At 54.0% G+C, this 19,837-nt stretch overlaps 8 protein-coding genes and 1 non-coding gene across 9 annotated transcripts; 4 read left to right on the top strand and 5 right to left on the bottom strand.

The window, feature by feature from the left end:
* Positions 1–611: 611 nt before the first annotated feature.
* On the bottom strand, positions 612–3,472 carry BDY24DRAFT_390703 (uncharacterized protein). The gene is made up of 4 exons (XM_076640705.1): positions 3,203–3,472; positions 2,921–3,129; positions 2,278–2,789; positions 612–2,172 (listed from the first exon to the last, which is right to left on the bottom strand). The coding sequence occupies exons 1-4, from the start codon at positions 3,409–3,411 to the stop codon at positions 721–723; spliced, it is 2,382 nt and encodes a 793-aa protein (XP_076496303.1). The 5' UTR covers positions 3,412–3,472; the 3' UTR covers positions 612–720.
* Positions 3,473–3,688: 216 nt separating this feature from the next.
* Positions 3,689–4,415, bottom strand: GIM3 (tubulin-binding prefolding complex subunit GIM3; the record flags this gene model as incomplete). Its single annotated transcript, XM_076637426.1, has 5 exons — positions 3,689–3,728; positions 3,816–3,968; positions 4,061–4,128; positions 4,222–4,301; positions 4,379–4,415. Coding segments are annotated over 5 exons (378 nt in total), but the record flags the coding sequence as incomplete, so codon positions are not given.
* A 1,444-nt stretch (positions 4,416–5,859) lies between these two features.
* On the top strand, positions 5,860–5,944 carry BDY24DRAFT_t56. The gene has a single exon. It is a non-coding gene; the product is annotated as a tRNA-His (tRNA).
* Positions 5,945–7,266: 1,322 nt separating this feature from the next.
* BDY24DRAFT_341111 (uncharacterized protein) lies at positions 7,267–9,745 on the top strand (the record flags this gene model as incomplete). The annotated part of the gene is made up of 9 exons (XM_076637429.1): positions 7,267–7,379; positions 7,477–7,723; positions 7,848–7,978; positions 8,058–8,202; positions 8,392–8,562; positions 8,642–8,813; positions 8,970–9,101; positions 9,238–9,340; positions 9,493–9,745. The coding sequence occupies 9 exons, from the start codon at positions 7,267–7,269 to the stop codon at positions 9,743–9,745; spliced, it is 1,467 nt and encodes a 488-aa protein (XP_076496301.1).
* Positions 9,746–9,777: 32 nt separating this feature from the next.
* Positions 9,778–10,402, top strand: BDY24DRAFT_390699 (uncharacterized protein; the record flags this gene model as incomplete). Its single annotated transcript, XM_076640704.1, has 1 exon — positions 9,778–10,402. A coding segment is annotated over exon 1 (323 nt), but the record flags the coding sequence as incomplete, so codon positions are not given.
* On the top strand, positions 10,403–11,960 carry BDY24DRAFT_390697 (protoglobin family protein). The gene is made up of 9 exons (XM_076640703.1): positions 10,403–10,626; positions 10,686–10,746; positions 10,814–10,904; positions 10,967–11,017; positions 11,124–11,139; positions 11,238–11,330; positions 11,401–11,488; positions 11,607–11,625; positions 11,739–11,960. Exons 1-9 carry the CDS (start codon positions 10,467–10,469, stop codon positions 11,931–11,933), a joined length of 774 nt encoding a protein of 257 aa, XP_076496299.1. The 5' UTR covers positions 10,403–10,466; the 3' UTR covers positions 11,934–11,960.
* On the bottom strand, positions 11,929–15,026 carry BDY24DRAFT_74303 (glycosyl hydrolase family 79 C-terminal domain-containing protein). Its single transcript, XM_076645098.1, has 13 exons — positions 14,632–15,026; positions 14,414–14,487; positions 13,850–14,337; positions 13,765–13,779; positions 13,530–13,698; positions 13,398–13,441; positions 13,302–13,313; positions 13,112–13,202; positions 12,841–12,998; positions 12,623–12,760; positions 12,542–12,555; positions 12,204–12,456; positions 11,929–12,116 (listed from the first exon to the last, which is right to left on the bottom strand). The coding sequence occupies exons 1-13, from the start codon at positions 14,648–14,650 to the stop codon at positions 11,981–11,983; spliced, it is 1,611 nt and encodes a 536-aa protein (XP_076496298.1). The 5' UTR covers positions 14,651–15,026; the 3' UTR covers positions 11,929–11,980.
* On the bottom strand, positions 15,027–16,785 carry BDY24DRAFT_74302 (zinc finger HIT domain-containing protein). Its single transcript, XM_076645097.1, has 5 exons — positions 16,522–16,785; positions 16,403–16,434; positions 15,991–16,323; positions 15,401–15,905; positions 15,027–15,304 (listed from the first exon to the last, which is right to left on the bottom strand). Exons 1-4 carry the CDS (start codon positions 16,605–16,607, stop codon positions 15,499–15,501), a joined length of 858 nt encoding a protein of 285 aa, XP_076496297.1. The 5' UTR covers positions 16,608–16,785; the 3' UTR covers positions 15,027–15,304; positions 15,401–15,498.
* On the bottom strand, positions 16,739–19,609 carry BDY24DRAFT_390687 (glycoside hydrolase). Its single transcript, XM_076640702.1, has 18 exons — positions 19,232–19,609; positions 19,114–19,142; positions 18,942–18,968; positions 18,710–18,874; positions 18,578–18,646; positions 18,378–18,507; positions 18,211–18,255; positions 18,103–18,122; positions 18,023–18,033; positions 17,913–17,949; positions 17,829–17,844; positions 17,722–17,757; positions 17,602–17,647; positions 17,522–17,529; positions 17,369–17,460; positions 17,144–17,265; positions 17,003–17,075; positions 16,739–16,937 (listed from the first exon to the last, which is right to left on the bottom strand). Exons 1-18 carry the CDS (start codon positions 19,374–19,376, stop codon positions 16,896–16,898), a joined length of 1,113 nt encoding a protein of 370 aa, XP_076496296.1. The 5' UTR covers positions 19,377–19,609; the 3' UTR covers positions 16,739–16,895.
* Between the last annotated feature and the right edge of the window lie 228 nt (positions 19,610–19,837).

Below are 19,837 nucleotides of genomic sequence, written 5' to 3'. Positions count from 1 at the left end.
GGATATCTGATGTTCTCTATCTGAGCCACTTCGACGCCTTGTGACGAGGGTTGGCTGCTTTTCTAAGGGAAAGAAAGACGCGTCCTCCGGATCCGCCTCGCCGCTTCGACTCTTCTTCCTCTTTTCTCACTTGTCTTCCTACATCGCATCGCCCTTGTGGCTTAGAATCTAGCCCCGTTTTTTTGGTTTCCGGCCTACTTTGCGATGAAGGAAGGGGGAGAGGAACGAACGAACGACTGGGCGTGGAAAAAGAGGAGGGTTGAATTCGTGCAAGGAGGGTTGAATTCGTGCAGGACGAGATTTGACGCTCCCTGAGGCTCGAGAATATGCTGAAAAAAAAAGCTAAGACTTTACGTATGTTGTTCAGACCAGTTTTAGTCGCTCAGAGAACGGTTGTCCCTTTTTCAAGCGCAGGACAGACGCGTCTCTTTCCGAGCGTTTAGCGGACAAAATTCGCCGAAGGGCGCTAATTTCCGCACTGCACTCCCGATGAATCTACATGTAGCTGTTATTTTAGAGCTGTCTAATACAGAGGCTTTGATGAATCGATTCCAAGGAGGCAAAAGGCAAATGGACGGGAGGGTGCGACGCGTTCTTTTCGACCAAATCCTCGCTCGCCTTCCCTCTCCCACCTCGCTCGTCCTACGTCGTTAAGAGGCATAAACATATCTTCGTCCCATACAGCAGTCCCGACTGAACGACCCTCAACCACAACCTCCCTTACCTCCACCAAACCTCCCTTTTCCCTCCGTCTCCTTCCTCCTCGACACCAACCCCAACCCCACCTTTCTCTCCACCTGCAGTATCCTTCTTTTCCTCGGGATTCTTCTCACCTCCCTCAGCGACAGCGAGAGCGGCAGCAGAAGCAGCAGCCTTCGCCCTCTCCTTCTCTCTCATCTTCCTCTTCTTCCTCTGAGCAGCCGTCAGGCCCTCTCCCTCCCCGTCCTTCCCGACCGTCGGCTCCGATGGAGTAGAAGATGCCGAGACTGCTTCTTCTCCGGTGGAAAGAGAGGTTTTGGCGGTCGTTGGAGACTCCGGGAGTCGTTTCTTCTGGTCGACGGGAGATCGAGGTGTAGAGGGAGAAGGAGAAGGAGAGGAGAGAGCTCGTTCGTCCGAAGAGGAGGTAGGACCGAAGGAAGGGACTTCGGAGATGGTTGGCGTTGGAAAGGTAGTGGTGGTGGAAGGGAAGGAGGTCGAAGCGTCGAAAACGTCCGTTGCCGACGTCGAGGAAGAGGTTGAAGGTTCGTCGACCGACGCCGTCGCTGCTGCTGCTCTCTTCTGCTCGTACTCCTTCCTGGCGAGATCCTGAGCGTCGATCTCCTCCTTCCTCCTTCGTGCCTCCTGAGCCTCAGCGGTGGCGGCAGCTCGCTTCTTGGCCTTGTTGGAGATGGGAGCCGGCTCGGGTTGCGACGCGACCGTTTCCTCGACGACGATCTTCTTCGACTTGGACGAGGCGAGGGACTCGAGGATTGGAGGAGGAGGCTTGGGAGTGACCCCTGAGAGATCGGAGTGAGCGTTCCTGGATCGATCCTGCTCCTTCTTCTTCTCCTTCGTCGTGAGTCGTTTCCAGGACTGGCTCGAGTCGACGGTGGGTGTCAAGGCTGGAGTGGCGGTGGAGATGGAAACGGCGGCTGGTGAGGAAGGAGGGACGATGACTGGGGAAGTGGGGTTGACGTTGGAAGCGGGAGGGGTAGGACCGAGGGAGGAAGAAGAAGAGGGGTTCTGATCGAGGGAAAGGGACGACGCCTTCTTCTCCTGAAGCTTGGATCGCTTCTTCTGACTCTTGGAAGGTCCCTTCTTGTCTTCCGATGGATCCGAGGAAGGCTGGCACGAGTCCTGGATAGCGGATGGCTCGGCTTCGGGAGGAGAAAAGGGAGCAGCAGGAGTGGGAGCTGGAACCGACGACGACGATCCGTTCGACGCGACTGACGAGTCGACGGGAGTCTCCTTCGGAACTGACGAAGTTGACTTCTGTCCTTGAGACGAGTTTGTCGAAGGAAGAGCTGAAGTCGCTGATCCGTTCGATGGCTTCTTCGTCGACGATCCGTTGGCCGAAGCTGCACCTTGAATCGACGCGAGGGCGGACTGTCGAGCGGAGAGAGGAGGCGGAGGAGGAGCGGTGTAGGTGGGAGAGAGTTCGAGGGATGCGAAGAACTGAGCGACGAGTTCGGGCTGAGAGGAGGACAATCGGGAGAGGAGATGAGTTAGTAAACGAAGGAAAGGGAAAGAGAGAGGAAGAGGAGAAGGTGAGAGACGACCGACGCGTCGAGAACTCACTGGAGCAAGAAGCTTCTGCTTCTGGCCAGAGACCTTCCTACCCCACGAATCGTGCTCCTTAGGATCAACGTAGCCATCCGCCTCCTTGATCTTCTCCTCATTCTTCACCAAGCACGCCCACTCTCTCCAAAGCTTCGCCCAAGCCTCAGCGTTGTGCTCGTCCGCTCCCATCGTGCAGAATTGAGTCGCCATCTCGACCAAGGATCCCAAAGTGGCAGCGAACATCTTGTCCTCGGTTGCTATGATGGAGAGAGAGGCGACTCTTCGAACGAAGGCGAGGATCGAGAGAGGAGCCGCCGTTCGAGCCATCGATTGAGCGAGGTTGTCGTAGCGAGTGACCTTCTCGTCCTGACCTGCTCGTTCCGAGACGGACTGGTTGCACGTTTGGCACTTGCATTCGAAGAAGAAGAATCTTTGGAGTCGCTTCTGTCGATCTTCGAAGATCAAGGGTCCTGGGAGGTAGGAGATGAGGATTTCTTCTCCGGAGGAGATGGAAGCGGTGGTGATGAGATCTGGGAGAAGGGAGGTAGAGGGTGGTAGAGAAGGAAGTCAGTATGGAGTCGATTGCTTTCTCTTCCGGCACAAAAGGTAGGGGGAGGGGAGGAAGAACGGAAGGAGGGGAAGGAAGAAGTGTGGAGCTCACGACACGCCGAATCGTCCTTCTCCCAGCAGATCATAGCGTTTGGAGAGCAAGCGTGGTTGACGAGACCGATACGAGGAAGCATCGCGACCTCTTTCTTCTTGTCCCAGATGTGCGTGAATCGGTAGATTCTCGAGACAACGGGGTCTCGAAGCTCGGCGGGGCGAGGGACGATGGAGAAGAAGGCGATCTGCTGCTGATGGTTGAGGCTCCTGTTCTCGCAGACACAAAACTCAGCTCGCTGTGTAGAAGACATGTGCAATAGACTGCAGAGTGGAGACTCACGAAAGCAGGTGGTAGACAGTGTCTCTTTTGAGGAGCCCTTCCATGTTGAGGACGAGGGTGGGCTTCTCGGTGTCGAGGAGGGTCCCTCGACGAAGATCTCGAATGGCGACGAGACCGTTCCCTTTGCCAGGAATCTCATCGATTCGGTAGTAGGGGGAGCCGGGAGAGGAGGAAGAGGCTGCGAGAGAGGAAGAAGGACCAGCCGACATGGTGCGAGAAGGAAAAGAGAGGGGAGGGAGAGGAGGGAGGAGATGGCGAGCGTTCGAGGTCAACTTGCTGGGAGCCTGCTCTCACCCTGAGATATGAGCTCGTGGGCAGTAACCTCGAAGAGAAAATTCGACCAGTCTCTCGATAGGGCTCAAATGTCTATAAGAGAGCAGGAAGAGCTCTCAGGATGAAACGAAGACCGAACGTTGGGACTCAAAAGAAGGAATGGAAGGGAGAGAGAAGGTTGAGCTCGCTCGTTCGTGGCAGATCGGTCATTCATCATGTCTCCAAGTTGATAGCAGTTCCAAACCTCGCGTACCTTCGAGAACCAAAGCCATATGAGTCTTGGTCAGCTTCTATCCTGCTTCCAGCATAAAACTCGAACGAAGGAAACAAGGAAACTCACAGCTTGACCTTCAACTCTCCCATTCCCTTCTCGCACTCCCTCTTCTTCGTCGTCAGCTCAGCAATCTTCCCATCGATGACCTCCTGGTCCTTTTCCAGTCGCTTCTGAGCAGCATTCAGAGGAAGATGCAGGAAACATTCTCCCATCTTGTACCTGTGAACGACGGGGGAGGGAAGGAAGGTGAGCTCGCGGAAGGGAAGGAGGAGGAGGTGGTGAGCTCGAGCACAGAAAGAATCGATACGAACAGGACGGGCTCCTCGTCGTCTGCCAGCTCGAGTTCCAGCACGAGATCTTCGATGTGCTCCTTCTCCTCCTGTGGAAGAGTCGAGAGACCAAAGGGAGAGGGAAGGTCAGCGGAGGAGGGAGGGGAGAGGAGGAGGAAGGAGAGTCGAGCTGGCGAACGAACCTGTCGTTTCGTGAGCTCCTCCTCAACGTCCGAGAGTCTGTTGTTGAGCTTGGAAAAATTATTGATGTTCATCTGGTCGTCTGTTTGCAGGCAAAGAAAGTTGAGCGAGGTCAGGGGAAGCTTGAAGGAGAGAGAGAGAAGAGGAGAGAGAATGAACCCCAAGTGACCTCGACAGCTGCTTCCTGTTCCTGTTCCGCCTCGAGCTGTAGGGCCCAGAGGAAGGATGTTAGCTCAGCAAACTAGGTGTCTGATGGGGTAGATGAACTCACCATTTGAGGAGCCATTGTAGAAAAAGGGAGAAGGGAGTATGGGAGGGTGAGTGAGGGTGGGAGGAAGCTCGACGAGGGAGCTCGAAATCAGCTCTTTAGACAATAGAGGGATTCGAGCGCTGAAGCTGAGGAAATCCGTCTCTAGTTCGAGCTTCGAGGTGTTTAGGAGAGTGGTTATCTCAAGGCTCACTTTAGAGGTCAACCTCATCGAAACTCATCTCGACTAGGTCGTAGCCAGCTCTTCGAGTCGATTGACGTCGCCATCTTCGGGACGATCTCCCTCTTCATCCTTCTACTAAACGGTAGCTCAACCACTCCTGAACGTCAGCGTATAAATTGAGAAACATCGGAACTGACATCGACGTTCTCTCGAGCACCGAGATGTTTGGCATCGTCGCAGACGACTTCGACGCGGACGCAGACAGACGCGTCTTCTCTCTCCCCGAAAATCATCACGAACTCCACCAAACCGTGCAAATAGAGACTCGATGTCATCCCCAAGCATTATCATTCATATTTGGCATATTCTCGAGCCTCAGGGAGCGTCAAATCCCGTCCTGCACGAATTCAACCCTCCTTGCACGAATTCAACCCTCCTCCTTCATCCACGCTCAGTCGTCCTTTCCTCCCTCTCCCCCTTCCTTCATCGCAAAGTAGACCGGAAACCAAAAAAAAACGGGGCTAGATTCTAAGCCACAAGGGCGATGCGATGTAGGAAGACAAGTGAGAAAAGAGGAAGAAGAGTCGAAGCCGCGAGGCGGATCCGGAGGACGCGTCTTTCTTTCCCTTAGAAAAGCAGCCAACCCTCGTCACAAGGCGTCGAAGTGGCTCAGATAGAGAACATCAGATATCCTTTGAAGCAGTAGATCACCTTCTCCCATCCCTCTCATCTCTCCAACCTGATCAAAACCCCCCTTGCACGAAATCAACCCTCCAGTCTTCGCTCTCCGACGCGTCTTGCTTTTCGACTTCATCGCTGCCTCTTGCCTTTCCTCCTTCCTAATCTTCGGTCTTTACCAGAAGAACGAGTAAGTATTTCTCTTCCTCTCACTTCGGGCTCAACCTCTACATCTCCATCTCCATCTTCATCCTCGTCGCATCGAGCTCAACAAGGCGTCACGCCTTCCCAAACCCTCTTCCCCTCCCTCCCTCTTTCCTCCTCCTCTTCCCCCACCCTTCTTCAGCAGATACAACTAGGAAAGCCCTATCACTGGCTGAGGGCGACTACGAGCCAACTCAAAGCAAGGGGAAGAAGAAAAGGCACGGAAGAAGACCCAGTCCGAGAAGACGAGATCGACATCCTCTTCTTTCTAGCGATACTATCCATCAATCACAGACTTTCTAACATCAAAGAACAGTCATTTGTTAAGACTTTGTAGTTTAGGTGGTTAGAGCGTCGGCTTGTGGTTAAGATCGACTCGCCGGATACGGGTGTTCGAGTCACCCCAAGGTCAAACAATATTTTTTTGCCCTCCTCCCTCTCCCTCGAACCTGGCTGAACCCACAGGGGACGTTTCTTTTTGAAGTTCCGGTCGACGAGATGGAGCTTCAACTTTCAACGTTGAGCTCCTTGATCAGGACGGAGAGAGCCTTGACGTGCTGTCGCTGCTCTTGTAGACATAGGCGCTTTGCTGCAGACGGCGTCGAGTGGCTTCTGAGAATCCTTTGCTACACTTATATATGACAACCTGCATTTTTTGTGAAGGCAGATCTGAGGTGCAGCGGGATGAAGCTGTCGCCGTGCTCTTCCTTCGTTCTCCTCGTTCCCTCTTTGCTCTTTGTCAGTCAGCATGTTGACAGACACTGTGCGCCACGGTTTTTCCCTAGTTCGTTCCGTAGACCTTATAGTTGTGCACGCGAGGCGTCAAGCTGGAAAGATGGGCGAGGTGAGAAGTCGGACGCGTCGTGGTCGCTGTTGGTCTCCGTCGGGCTTGACACTCTGGAGCCCAGAAAACTCGTAGATACTTCGTTGAACCGCTCGAGCTTCGCAAGTTTTCTACTTGATCCGAGATCGCAACTCTTAGTCTAGCGGTTGAGACTGGGAGACGACGGGCTCCCGTTTCCTAGAATCCCTGAGACGCTCGAGATTAGAGAATTCGACAGTTCACCGACGGTCAGGCAACAACCTACGACTGTTTCTCAATGTTCACCTCGACCCGAAGATCTTCCCTAGCAACCGCCCATCGCTCACCATCTCCTCCTTCCCTACGTCACCTCGAAATCGACTCACTCCTCTCGTTTCACTTTCCGTTGATCACCTCCCAACCAGAACGAGCTTCACATCTCCTGAAGTCGCCTTCTACTACCACCCTTGCTCCTTTCTTATCCCCTTTTCCCCTGCTCGACCATGGAAGGCGATATAGGCGAGCTCTCGCTGCAGGACTTCTCGACGAGCTCCTCCTCCTCGTCGATTCCCTTGCCATCAGCTCAACCTCTCACTCCTTCCTTCCCTCCCACGAAACGAGCTACCTTCCCTCTCACTCCTCTTCGCCCGTCTTCATCCTCAGCATCCGGATCTACCTCTCCTCCTCGGCCTTTGCTCTCCCCTCGGATCCCTTCCTCTCCCTCCTCAACCTGCCTAGCGATCGTTCCTCCTCCTTTGACCTCTCCTCGTCGACTCGTCTCCTCCTCCTCCTCGCCCACCGCTCCCTCCCTCGCACGATCCAACTCGAATCCTCGTCCAGCAGGTCGTCGTCGTCCTGGATTCTCTCAAGATCTGGGAATTTCGGATATGGCTCAGGAGAGTAAACGAGTCGGGGACGAGGAGAGAGCAAGGATGAGGAGATGGGCAGAAGCGTTCGTGGTCGTCAACTTCAATTTGGATGTAGGACCAGAGGTCGAGAGATGCGTACCAGAGAGGAGATGGGGGATTGGAGTAGGAGAAAATATGTGAGTCTTGCAGGGAGGGTTGTTGAAGGAGGGAGGAGAGGAGAGGGAAGGAAGGGAACCGAGCTGACCTTCACCTTCTTTCCTAAACCTCACATAGAGCCTTCTCCTCCTTCCCAGACACCACTCTCTTCAACGAAGGTCATCTCTCGTGGTCCTTCAAACTCAACGATCCTCTACCGAATCCATCAGCCTCTTCTTCCTCCTCGTCGAGCTCGACAGCCCTCGGGGAGGAGGAGCTCGATCCCAACGGAGGAGAAGGCGGAGGACAGCAGGAGGGCAGGTTGTTTGGATTCGTACTGTTCTTGCAGAAGAGGGATGGGAAGATCAAGAGGGGCTACTTTCAGGTTAGTCAGCGGAAGAGCTCTCGAAGAAGAGGACAAGGGAGAGAGAAGAGAAGAGGAGGGAAGGAAGGAGGAAACGATCGAGCTCACCACACCCTTTCGTTCTTGTTTGGTCGGTCGATACCAGAAATCACTCGTCCTCCTCACACCTCTACCCTACCCTTCGCTCTTCACCAACATCGTCTCCTTCCTAGCTCCCAAGTTCTTCGCTGAAGGACCGAGAGTCCTCGAAGCTGCCTGCAGGGAGATCGCTTCCTGGTGAGCTCGGCCGCGGTTTCTCTCTCTCTTTTCTCCCTCCAAGCTGACCTTGCTGTATCCGTTTCTCTTCCCCTTCCAGGCCAGCACCAACCCCAGGAGCCACCCTCTCCCTCCCTCTCCTCGGAACAACCTTCAACGTTCAACTCCCTTCACCCAATCAATCCTCTCAACTCGTTCGAACCTCCCTCGCACCCTCCTCAGCATCTTCTTCTACCATCTCCCTCGTGCCTGCATCTTCACCTTCCCTATCATCTTCGCATCTATCACCTCATTCCGCTGCATCTTTATCACCGCATCCTTTACAATCCCAGATCTTTGATCCGAGGAAGAACGTTCGTCCCTTCTTCCTTCTCTCGTTTCATTTCGGTCTTCGACGCGAAGCTGACCTCCCTCCGCTTCTTCGAATTCCACAGATCCTCGCCTCCCTCCCTCGCACACCCCCTCTCAAACTCCTCGGCTCCATCCTCCCTTCCCTATGGCTCATCTGGGAATGTCTCATCCTAGCAGAACCTCTCCTCTGCATCGCTCCCGATCCGAGGACGTGCTCGGAACTCGTTTGGTGGTTGAGGGATTTCATTCGGCCGGTGAGTTCATCTTTCCTCTTCCTTTCTCAATTCTCTCGGCCTGAGGCTGACCGCTTGACGTGTTGGAATTGTGTCGCAGCTACCACCAGGAGGAGACATCCGACCTTATTTCCACATCCACGACGCGTCCTTCCCTCTGCTCGTCAACTCGCATCAACCTCCACCGGGAACGGTTCTCGGTGTGACGAACCCTTTCTTTCGACAGGCTTGCGGACACTGGTCGAATGTGATTTCGATTGGAGATCGGGCGAGTGCTGGGGAGAATGGGAGGTAAGTCTCTTTTTGTCTCGCTCGTCGACGCGTCGTTCTTGTTTCGTCTTCGTCGAATCTCGAGCTGACATTCTCCTCTTTATTCGTTTGGGTCGTGAGCAGCATACAACGTCCAAACGGAATGAAACAACCTGGAGGCTCGACGTCCGTAGGAGCAGGGAAGAACGATCATCCCGACGGGTTCAAGTCGAAACGGAAACGACACGTCGATAAGGATCCGGAACTGTTGAAGAGGTTGGAGGCTGTGGTTGCTAGTGGAGGGGCTGGTGGTGAGTCTTTCCTTCGACTTCCGTCCTTCGATGCCTCTTCGACGACGAGTGAACACGCGTCGAAACGAGACGAGAGAAAAAGAACGAGGCTGACTGTCGCTTCTTGTTCGTTGACGGTTTGGTTTCGGTTCTGCAGACTTCTCAGCCAACAACGACCTTCGTTTCCACTTTGCCGACCTGACGGAGAAGTTCCTAGTTCCTCTTAATCGATACTTCGCTTCCCTGATCCCAACCGATCTGTTCGTTCCAACGCGTCTCTTTCTTCCTCCCTCCCTTTCCTTCCCTCTCTCGATTCTTACCTCTCCTCCATCCCTTCCTCTCTCACCACCGCCGTCACCTCCACTCTTACCTCTTCCCTCCCTCCCTCCCACCTCCTCCCTCCCCAAACCAGCACCCCAACCCCCATCAACACCCTCCCTCCCCTCAAACCCTTCTCCCCCTCGGCCTTCCTCGCCTCCCTCAAAGCGCACGGCCACCCTTTAACGTTCCGCTCCAAAGTATCTGGTGGAGGAGGCTCCCAGGTGTTCTACGAGAGTTTCTTGAAGAGCAGAAACTTTGGAGGTTGGTTGACGAGGAGGTGTGGGGAGGCGAACGAGGAGTGTGAGAAGAGGGCGAGGAGGGAGGGTTGGGTTGGTGGGAGTTAGTAGAGGTAGATGACTGAGGGGGCTGGATTTATGCTGCTCTTTGCTCTTTTGGGTGGGTGCAGGGGAGGTGGTGAGAGTGGGAGAAAGAAGGAAGGGGTCGGACGCGTCGAGGACTCGGTCGGCCGACGACTTTCGTTCGTTTGCCGACTGGCATCATTTTGACTGAGGCTAGAAGATTGGGTTCTCCAAAGACGGGATACCATAGAGATCCGGTCTATGCTCTTCAGAAGGAGAAACGGAAGAACCAGGGGCGAGGACGAACCCTGAACTCGGAGAGTTGAAATGAACGGACGCGTCGGGGTTTGGTTCTTTCGCGTGTCGCTTCCCTTTTCCTTCCTCTCCGCCTGCAACACCTCTCTCGAAAACTTTCTCGAGCTCTTCCGCGCCTCGACCTTTACATCGTGCGTTCGTGACAGATCCAACGGACTTCTCACCTCCCTCGCTTCCCTCTTGAAAGAACAGTTCCCCCCCTCGACCGCTTCGTTTCCCGTCCCCGGTTCTCCCAACCTTCCTCGCCGTTTTTCAGTCAGCAGTTCTTTTACGCTTCTTCTTCTTCCTTCCCAAGCCACGCGGCGCCACCATACGAGGCAATTTCCGTTCCGTAAGTGAGAGGCGTTTCGAAGTTTGGTGCAGAAAAAGATGCTTGAAACCTGAACGAGTCTTCCCTCCGAACCACCATCACCCTCTTTCTCCCTTCTTCAACCTTTCACCTTCACCAACTATGCAACACGTCGACCGACACAAGCTTCAGACCTCCCTTCCGGATCGAATCGCTTTCGCCAGGGAATTTATCGGTTTCTCAGTCGAGGATGGCGAGACTCTCAACGCCGCGGCTTCTTTGGTCGGGCCTCTGGTGAAGGGAGTGGTTGATGGAGTTTACGGTCAGTTCAGCCTTTCAACCTCTAAGAGGACTTTGACTGACTTGCCCTTCTTCTAACAGAACATCTCTTCAAGTTCGACTACACCAAAGCCTCCTTCTTGCCCGCAAACTCTGGTTTCGAGTAAGTTCGGTTCTCCTCCTCGACGGCCCACCGTTGCTGACTTTCATCTCGGTTCCGCCTTTCAAAGAGGTGACCGTCCCAAGGACCTCGCAGGACTTACGCTCGATGATCCTCAGATTGCCTTCAGGAAATCCTTCTTGACCAAGTGGGCTCTCAAGGTGCGTCGTCCTAGTTCACGTCTGTTTCGCCGCTTCTAGAAGCCGACCACTCTCTCTTTCAGGTCTTCACTGCCGACTACAACAACCCTGCTACCTGGGAATATCTCGACAAGGTCCGTTCGACGAGCTTTCAATGTCTCCATCCTTTTTAGTCTCGAGCTGACCGTTTGTTTGGTTCGCGCGTTTCTTTCTTTTCTTCTCTCCCACCACCTCTCTCAGGTCGGACTTATGCACAGTTCGTCTCTCTGCCTTCCCTCGAGATCAAAACCGCTCGTATCGAGCCGAAAAGCTGACCTCGACTCGTTCTCTCCCTCGCTCTGTTTCGCTCAACAGCGGGCGTCGCAGGCTTCGAACACAGGAAGAAGAAGGATCCTCTGGTCGTTGATCTGCTCGCTACTTCTCTTCTTCTTGGTTGGGTTGAAGACGGTGAGCGTTTTCCGTCTTCCTTCACCGGCTCTCGACGCTGACTCCTTCGTCTTTTGTTTTGCTCGCTCAGTCCTCGTCGCCACGATCGTTCCTCTTGACGAGGAAACTCTCCCAGCTGCCATGAAGTTAAAGGTTCTTCGAGCGATCAACAGGATTCTGTGAGTCTTCTATCTCTCTGTTCCTTCCCCCAATCCGAGAGCCGAGGGGCACGACGCGTCTCGAGCCACACGAGCTGATCCCTGCTTCTTCTTCTTTCATTCTCTTCCCACACGACAGGTGGATCCAACAAGATCTCGTTAGTCTCAATCTCTCTTCATCTCGAGCAAATGTCCCAAAGAACGGACGCGTTCGAGTTGACGCGTCGAGGACTGACACTCCTCTCCCCTCCCCTTCCTTTCTCGCCCCCAGTTCCAACGACACTACATCCGATCCGACGAGGAGATGGTTGCCGCTGCCGCTCGAATCAACTCGGGAGGAGAGTCTTACCCAGCACCTGGGGCGGTCGTCGTTTCTCCTGGATTCGCTCTCAGTCAATCTACGAAGGTAGCTCTCGAGTCGTTGTTAGTTGTAGGAGCGGTGTTCCTGGTGATGAAGCTCCGATAGCTTCCGATTCGATGATGTTACATTTCATCTATACCCTCGCTGAATAATCAAGCAAGAAGAGATCCGAGTCCGAGACTGAGAAGCGAAGAGCCCAACGTCCAACCAAGTTTCAGCGACGCGCTGGCACTCGATTCTTCTCCCTCTCTTCCTCCTCCAGACGACGACGAGCCAGACGGAGATTCACTGCTCGCACGAAAGAGAAGAAAGCAGCTTTGAGTCAGCCCTTCCCGCTCTCTCAAAGAGACGAACTCAGAGTCGCGTCAAGCTCACCTCCCGAACTCTTCGTTCCCGCTTCCTCCAACCGCAGCCTCAGCTGGATCAGGAGTCGAGTTCCTCAGTGCCTCCTCCGAGAGATAGACCACCGCCAGCGAGGGAGCGTAGACCGGAATCGAGCACGTTCCGTCCTCGTTGCATGGAATCTCGACGGTCGAAACGTCCCCCCAAAGTTGGCCTGTCGATTCCCAGGATTTACCGAGAGTTTGATTCGCCCAGTAGATCTGTTCTTGTTCGGCAACTCCGTTGACTGGTGGAGTTACGACGAAGGAAAGAAACGATGGGAGGGTTAGGAGGAGAAAGGGACAGAGGAACGAGAGGGAGATCAGACGAACCTGCGGTGAGGTAGCTGTGAAAAATGAGAGAGATAGGGGTCAGGAAGGGTCTATAAAAGGGAAGAGGGGAGTGAGACTCACCGAACGTATACCTTCTCCGAGCTCTGACCAGTCAGGGTAGCGGTAAAGTCGTTCGCTCCCGAAGGATCCGAAACGTAGTTGATCAAGACGACTCGAGTCGCGACTCCGTTCTCGTAGATAGCGTAAGCAGGTGCTTGCCTGATAGAGATAAGAACGGGAAGTCGTCAGGGAGAGAAGAGAGACGAAAGACGCGTCAAGGGAGAGGAAAGCAGACTCACTCGTTCGTCACGTTCCCCAAGACTCCTCCCGTGAGGTCGACGACTTGACTCTGGTTGCTCTTTCCGAGAGCCTCAGCGAGGACAAGGGTAGGATAGTAAGGCGATCCAGTAGTCCAGTTGGGTTTGTCGGGCTGACCTCCCGGGGGAGCAGTGAAGGGCTAAGGGGAAGGAGGACGACGAGAAGAAGAAGGGGGAGAGCGAGTTCAGCGAGAGGTTTCATCATTGAGGTATGGAAGAGACGGAGTGAGACGATGCCTGGAGATGAACTGACGTTGTAGAATCCCGACCTTCCTCCGACGTGAATCAAAACGGTCGAGAACTTTCGACTCGCGAGAGCAAGGGCAGCGTCGGCGATCCAGAGGCTGAAGCGGGACGAAGGAAGAGGAAGATCGGAAGGATAGGTTAGTAGAGGATGCGAACCGATGTGTCGGGAAGAAAGGAATTGGGAGAAGAGAACGAACGCGGCACCGAAGCTGAACGAAGAGAAACGCGTCGAGCGTCGAGTCAGCTTGGGTCGAGGCGTCTGGAGAAGAAGCTCTGTGGAAGCTGTTGCTTACCTCGTCGACAGTCCAGGGAACCCACTGCAACTAGCGGTGTTGAACTGTGCAAGATGAAGAATCGGAGGAAACGAGCGTCAGTTTGCCTCTCTCGAATCGGACGCGTCCTGGTTCCCTTCGTTTCAAACTCACCTCGAGCATGAACACATCCAGTCCCATATCTGTAGCCTTGTTCGCCGTCGAAATGTACTGCTGCACGTAATCGAGAGGACCGTTGTGGGTGAGGTAAGTTGAGAAGAGGTCCTGAGTCTCTTCGGGCGTCTTGATCGTGTTGGTTGGGTTGAGGTCGCAGTTGTGTTGCCTGATAGGAAAAATTGAGAGGTCAGAGAGGCTACTTGAGGGCCTATTGAAATTCTCATGGACTGACGGGTAGTGCTCGACTCTGAAAATAAAGATAAGGGGAAGAGGAAGTCAGAGCAAGTCGACGACGCGACGGAAGGACACGAACTCACGTCCAAGCTTTGAGTTGAGATCCGAACTTCTCGAGATACCCAGCCGCATCCATATCGTCTGGAGACCAAGTGCAGCAAACGCTCGGACCGAGGTACTTCGTTCGGTCCTCCTCCTCGAGCGTAGACTGAGTGAGAGCGTCGATGTTGGAGAGAGCGGCCTCGAACTCCCTCTGGTAATCGTCGATCTCGTAGGGAGCTGGACGACGAGCAGCACTTCCGGCGTAGAGATCAGGTTCGTTGCCCAGTTGGAAGGCGGAAAGGTTGTCTCCCAGGATCCTCTTTGCTTCCTGCATCACGACGACGACATTCTCCTGGTTGGTCGCGTCCGCAAAGCTGAGCCCGATGAACCATTCGGTTGCCGTCAAGGCTGAGATGTTGGACATGGCGTAGAAGAGGGTGAGATCGTAGTCAATGAGAGGAGTCTTGGTTCGAGAGGTGTCCTTGTCGATGAGGTCTCCGGATTCGAGACCTTCAGGGTAGAGAGTGGACTGGCGAAAGAGAGAAGCACGTCGTCGCGTCAGAATCTCCGTTCCTCGACGAGAAGGAAGAGGGAGCGGAACGTACCCCTTCTTGACTGTTGCCACCCCAACGGATCCTAGGGCCAGCTCCTGCTCGCTGCTGGATATTTCGGAGATGATCTGCGAGACGAAATAGAGGAGAGAAAGAGTCAACTCGGCGGGCAAAGATCACTTGGGAGGCGAGCTCGCAGGCCTCTCTTCCTCTCCTCCAAGGACTGTCCTCCTCGTCTCGTTCCTTCAGTATAGGCATGAAACGAAACTCACGAAGAAGCTGCATCTTCATGAGTCCATCATTTCCAGCGATCACTTGATCGGAGACGGAACTGTAGAGCGCGTCAGCCCGATCCTCTTCTTTCTCTCTCTCTCGCGCCTCCTCTGCGACGAAACTTCGTATTCCCCCCCCCCTTCTGCTCACTTGACGTGTGCATACATCCCTTCTAACCCCGTGCAGATCGAAAAAACTGCGAACGAGCCTCCTTCGAGCTCGACTCCAGCACGTTCCCGTCCCTCCCTCTTCAAACGCGTCGACGTCTCCTGATCCGAACTCACCTCTCAATGGAAAACCCGAGAAAATTCCCAGACAGCTGCCTCCCTACAGGTAGGCCTATATCTGCGAGATCCTGATCTGATCTAGGAGGGATGTTCCAAGCGATGGTCGAAGGAAGGGGAGGAGAAGGAGGAGCTGGGTTGTGGAGGGTCAAGTTGTCGTAGACGGGAGCGGCCGAACTGAGGGAAGGAAGAGCTAGAAGGAGGAGAAACGGCGAGAACATCTTGACGTATCCGATGTTGAGGAGGAGGTGGTGGTTGAGAAGGGAGGAAGGAGGGAACGAAGAGCTGAAGGTGCCAGCCAAGGAGGAAAAAACAAAGAGCGTCGCCGAGGGAACCGTCGGAGGGAAGCGATCTGGAGCGATCGCGGTTGTTGATCTCTCAAGCGGGCCTGGAAGAGGATGAACAGTCAGGTCAGTAGAGGGAATCACAGACGGCTAGCTACGATACAAGGATGAGGAAGCAGGAGGAGGGAGAGACGACTCACCTTTCGGAATCACGACGCGTTTCTCGTCCATCCTCCCTTCGATCTTCTCCTGCTCGTTCTCTTGCTTTCCATAAGACATCAGGAGACAGAATACTCCATCATAATCCCAGCCCATCCTCCCAATCCAAGCCTCTCCTCTCATCCCTCACGCTCTTCAACACCTTCTCGACACAAGCCGCGAACGATCTGAACACCAACATCTCCTCGTCCGTCATTCCCAGCCCGTCCTCCCCTCCTCTGAGCCCACCGTTCGCACCACCTCCTCTTCCACCTCTTCCTCTTCCTCGTCCACCTCGACCTCGGTAGTTGACGGAGTGGACGGGCTGCTGATGGGAGGAGGAGGGAGGCACGACGCCGAGGGCAGCTTTGAGGAAAGCGTCTCTTGAGGAGAGAGGCGAAGGGTGGTGATGATGATGAGAGGAGGAGGGTGGTATCGAGTTGATTTTGTTAAGTAGAGGAGGGAGGAGGGGGTTGGAGAGAAGGATTCGGAGTTCCGGAGAGGTCGCTGAAGAGGGAGACGAAAGGAAAGGAAGGAAGGAGGTTTGGGTGAGCTTCGACTCCTTCTGAACGAAGGATGCGAGACGACTCACCTATAGCCATGAGCTCTTCCCTTCGCAGAGGTTTCGGCTCGTACTTCTCTAAAGGATCTCCAGCTCCATCTGCCATGTCGGCATCTTCAGATTCTGTTGGCCAGAGCAGCGTCGAGAGAGCTCGAATCGAAGGTGGTGCGGTGGGTTTGGGGAGGGAGGAAGAGGTCGAAGCTTCTGCTGAAGGTTCCTCTTCGGTTGAGGTGGTCGGTATGGATTCTTCTGTTGGCTCGGAAGGTAATGTTGAGGTAGAGGGTTCGGAGGGAGTTGTTGTTGAGGGTTCAGAGGAGGAGGGAGGAGGAAGGTCGGAGGGAACGAGGTGGGTGCAGGATTCCTCTGTTAAACAACGAACGAAGGTCAGCTCCTACGAGAACTGGAGCTCGGGATCTCCCATCTTGGAGGAGGAGACACGTACCCTTGTGCTTCTTGTAGCAAGGAACCGAGCAGCTGTAGGGCAGAAGGAAGGAAGGAAGGTCAGCTCAAGAAAGAGGGAGGGAAGGAGTCGACAAGCTCAACAAAAGCTCAACCACTCACTAGACGACCATACACTTGGAGCACTTGTACTTGAACTGATTCGCTTCACATATCTGACAGAGGATGACCTTCTTCTTGGGAGCCATGGTGGGTGAGTGCGACTTTGCTGGAAGGAGAAGGAGAAGGGGAAGAGGGAAGGTCGGCGTTGGAGGGATCGGTTGAGCTCGACTCGAAACTTGACTTCTCGACGGTTCAGTTCCCTGAGGCCGCAACGAGGTCGAGAAAAAGGCTCATTCGATGAGAAGGGAAACGATATAAAGAGAGCGAGGGTTCCAAAAGATGGACGACTAGCGATGAGGATAGAAAGATAGAGAGAGAAAGATCGACTCCTGGACGACGCGCGAGAGAAACGAGACTGAGCAAATGCCTTCGGATTAGAGCTTGAAGTTCTTGATGGGGACGGTGGAAGGAGTGATCTGAAAATGAGAAAAGAAGAACCAGTGAGTGAGTGGAGTCAAACGCGAGGAGGACAAGGACTAACCGATCCAGCGACTCCCCCCGACGCGGTCAATCCAGACCAGTTCCAGTTCCCAGTGCAGGTTCCAGTTCCACAGCTGCGAGACAAAAAAAAGGCGACAGGTCAGCTACCGGTTGAAAGGTCGGAAAGGGAATTAGAGCTCACAGAACGTAGACCTTCTTTCCTTTCGGTCCGACGGTGACAGTGTTTCCAGAAGCGAAGACGATGTTCTTGATGGGGACTCCGGAAGAGGGCTTTCCAGTAGGTCCTCCGTTGAGGTAGTCTTGCTGTTGGGCGAGAATGAAGGAAAGTGGAGGCAGTCAGTGAGAGGAGCGACGCGATGCGAGGGCAGAACGGTTCAGGGAGTATGAAAGCGAAGTCGAGACGCGCCTGAATGACGACTCCGTACTTGGTAGCGGCGACGACTTTGTTCCCAGTGTAGGTAACGTCTGAGACGGAAGCTCCAGTGGCTCCCTCGATAGCTGATTCGAAGAACGACACGTCAGTTTACTTTCGTCGTCTCCCCTCTTTATCTCGACTCACTCTTGATCCTGGAGAACGAAGGAATCAGGAATCGTTAGCTCTGACAATGCCGGAGAGAAAAGTAGAGTTAGATCGCTCACCTCAATCCGTTGTCGGAGTTGGTGATGGTGTTTCCCGTGATGGTAACTTCGAAAAGAACAGGGCGGGAGTCAGTTCGTCGAACTTCGACGACGACTCTCGAACAGTTCGAAGAAACTCACCTCCAGAAACAGTCTTTCCGCTAGCAATGCTTCCGACTGAAGCGAGCAGAAGACAGGAAGGCGGATCAGCTCAACACAGGGAAAGGGTCCGAGTTGGCTGAACTCACTCGAAATTCCGTGTCCCTAGGAAACGGAAAGAATAACGAGAGGTCAGTAGGGATCTAGAGAGAAAAGAACGCGGTCAGACTCACTCCGTTGCAGACGTTGTTGAGGAACTTGATATCGGATCTTGAAGGAGAGGAGGAAGGAGAAAGTCAGCAACGAAAAGACGCGTCGTGACTCGCTCCGGTTCGGCTCTCACCCCTTGTTGATCTGCGAGGCGCAAGGAGATGAAGGTCAGAATATGAAACGATAGAGCTTCCAGCAGAGATGAGGACTTACAGCGAGACAATCGTCCTGGTCTGAAAGAGGGAAGGGGAAAGGACGGAGTCAGCGACGGGGTAAGCTTCCTCCCTCCATCCCATCCGAAACGAAACCATCGATACGCACTGTTGCAAGTAGACTTTTGAATGGTTGTGTGAGTAGCCGAAACGTCTGCGAGCGAAGGAGGGAAGAAAAAGTCAGTGGGGAGAAAAAAGCGACGGGAAAGTGATTTGTTGAGCGTTGACCTCGCGTCGTCTCAGGAGGGGGAAACAGTAGAGAAACAGTAGACTCGCCAAAGCAATCCGTGTTATGTCCGCGAGTCTTTCCCCCAGAGAGCTGGTTTCCAGCAGTGTTGTCGATGTGTACGTCGGTGATGAGGAGAGCAGCCGTGTTTCCGATCGAGAAGACGTGTCGAGGCGTGTTCTGAAAGAGAGCAGAACAGGAGCGTGAGTTCGTCTCCTTCGACTCTAGAACACTCTCTCATAAAGCTCACCTTGATGTAGAGATTCTGGAAAGTCCCAGACATAGTGACGCTGATGAATTTCGGCTTGTCGACGCCTCCCTGGAATCGAAACGACGCGAAGAGTCAAAACGGCAGGCTTGGACGCTTCGACGCTAGACTCACATTGCCACCCAGAGTATCCCAGTAAGAAGCTCCGTTTCCTTCCATGGTAAACCCTCCTCCGTTGAAAGTGACACCTTCTCCAGAGATCTGAACGCAAGGTCCGTCGGCCCAAGCGACCTTTCCACAGACGTTGATGTTTCCCTTGAGATTGACGACGGTCCCTTTCTGTAACGCGAGATAGACGAGGAGATGGTCAGCTTTGAGCCTCGAAGAAACCAGCTAAAGAACGTACGAGGAGGTTCTTGAGGTCGAGAATAGTCTGAAGAGAGGTAGGACCCAGATGAAAGGAGAAAAAACGGAAAAAGGGTGGACCCGTCAGTTCGACGAATCAAAAAAGTGTGGACGTCCCTCGACGAACGGCTTTGAGAAGGAAAGTAGAGGCTCGAATGAAGGTCAAATCGTACCTTGGAGGGCATGACTAGGCCGCCGTTGACTGCAAAATCGGGAGGAGAAGAGGAAAGAGAGAGGTCAGCTCGAATCTCGGCGACGACGCCAACCTCGAACCGAGTGGAAACTACTGACTGTTGATAGTAGTGCACTTCTTTGCAGCTGCTACATCAGCCGGCTTGGAGATAGTACCAACGCATCGCTTCTCCATAGGAGCGGCGGCGACGAGTTGAGAAGCGGCGAGGAGGGAGACGAGGAGAGTTGGGATAGAGGCGAGCATGGCTGTTGTTTAAAAGAGTGTGGGTGGTTGGAAAGAGTGTGTGGGTGGGTGATGGAAAGGAGAAGGGGGGAAGGAAAGGAGAGAAGAGATGTGGTCGATGGCAAGAAGAGAGCAGAACGTGTCAGTTTTCCTTTTTGGACCTCAGCCCTCCCATGCAGGGGGCTTTTCTCCTCTCCTCCCCGGACCGTTTTATCTGAGCCATGCGATCTACGGGATCAAACGATTCGTCAAGCAGCCGATACAGGGAAAAAGACCGACCTTTGCAGGGGAAGAGAAAGCGTTGTGAGGAGAGGGAGAGGTCAACGCGTCGAACGACCGATCGATCGTGTCTGAGTATTGAAGGAGAAGAACAGCTGCTGGGAAAGAAGTTTTGATGGGTCAGAGATGGGAAGAAGAAGGAAGAGAGCTCGAGGCAGCTAGCTTGAAAAGCTTACCTACAACAGACAGCTCCTCGACGAACT

Source organism: Mrakia frigida (assembly GCF_051309035.1).
Source record: "Mrakia frigida strain ATCC 22029 unplaced genomic scaffold BDY24scaffold_17, whole genome shotgun sequence".
NCBI classification, from domain to species: Eukaryota; Fungi; Basidiomycota; class Tremellomycetes; order Cystofilobasidiales; family Mrakiaceae; genus Mrakia; species Mrakia frigida.
This window is presented reverse-complemented; position numbering and strand designations above follow the sequence as displayed.

Excerpts from the sequence above, each read along its gene's own strand:
- BDY24DRAFT_390703 (XM_076640705.1), bottom strand. The coding sequence starts at position 3,411 with ATGTCGGCTGGTCCTTCTTCCTCTCTCGCAGCCTCTTCCTCCTCTCCC. Across the intron at positions 2,790-2,920 it reads GAAGGACGATTCGGCGTGTC|ATCTCATCACCACCGCTTCC; the intron begins GTGAGCTCCACA and ends CCCTTCTCCCAG. Across the intron at positions 2,173-2,277 it reads AGCAGAAGCTTCTTGCTCCA|CCCGAACTCGTCGCTCAGTT; the intron begins GTGAGTTCTCGA and ends TCCTCCTCTCAG.
- BDY24DRAFT_390697 (XM_076640703.1), top strand. The coding sequence starts at position 10,467 with ATGCAACACGTCGACCGACACAAGCTTCAGACCTCCCTTCCGGATCGA. Across the intron at positions 10,627-10,685 it reads AGTGGTTGATGGAGTTTACG|AACATCTCTTCAAGTTCGAC; the intron begins GTCAGTTCAGCC and ends TTCTTCTAACAG. Across the intron at positions 10,747-10,813 it reads CCCGCAAACTCTGGTTTCGA|AGGTGACCGTCCCAAGGACC; the intron begins GTAAGTTCGGTT and ends CGCCTTTCAAAG.
- BDY24DRAFT_74302 (XM_076645097.1), bottom strand. The coding sequence starts at position 16,607 with ATGGCTCCCAAGAAGAAGGTCATCCTCTGTCAGATATGTGAAGCGAAT. Across the intron at positions 16,435-16,521 it reads TCCAAGTGTATGGTCGTCTA|CTGCTCGGTTCCTTGCTACA; the intron begins GTGAGTGGTTGA and ends TCTGCCCTACAG. Across the intron at positions 15,906-15,990 it reads GGAAGAGCTCATGGCTATAG|CGACCTCTCCGGAACTCCGA; the intron begins GTGAGTCGTCTC and ends CTCCCTCTTCAG.
- BDY24DRAFT_74303 (XM_076645098.1), bottom strand. Across the intron at positions 12,999-13,111 it reads GAAGGTCGGGATTCTACAAC|CCCTTCACTGCTCCCCCGGG; the intron begins GTCAGTTCATCT and ends CCTTCCCCTTAG. Across the intron at positions 12,117-12,203 it reads GGGAACGAAGAGTTCGGGAG|TGAATCTCCGTCTGGCTCGT; the intron begins GTGAGCTTGACG and ends TCGTGCGAGCAG.
- BDY24DRAFT_390687 (XM_076640702.1), bottom strand. The coding sequence starts at position 19,376 with ATGCTCGCCTCTATCCCAACTCTCCTCGTCTCCCTCCTCGCCGCTTCT. Across the intron at positions 18,875-18,941 it reads TCGACCTCAAGAACCTCCTC|AAAGGGACCGTCGTCAATCT; the intron begins GTACGTTCTTTA and ends CTCGCGTTACAG. Across the intron at positions 17,076-17,143 it reads GGAAAGAAGGTCTACGTTCT|CTGTGGAACTGGAACCTGCA; the intron begins GTGAGCTCTAAT and ends TTTGTCTCGCAG.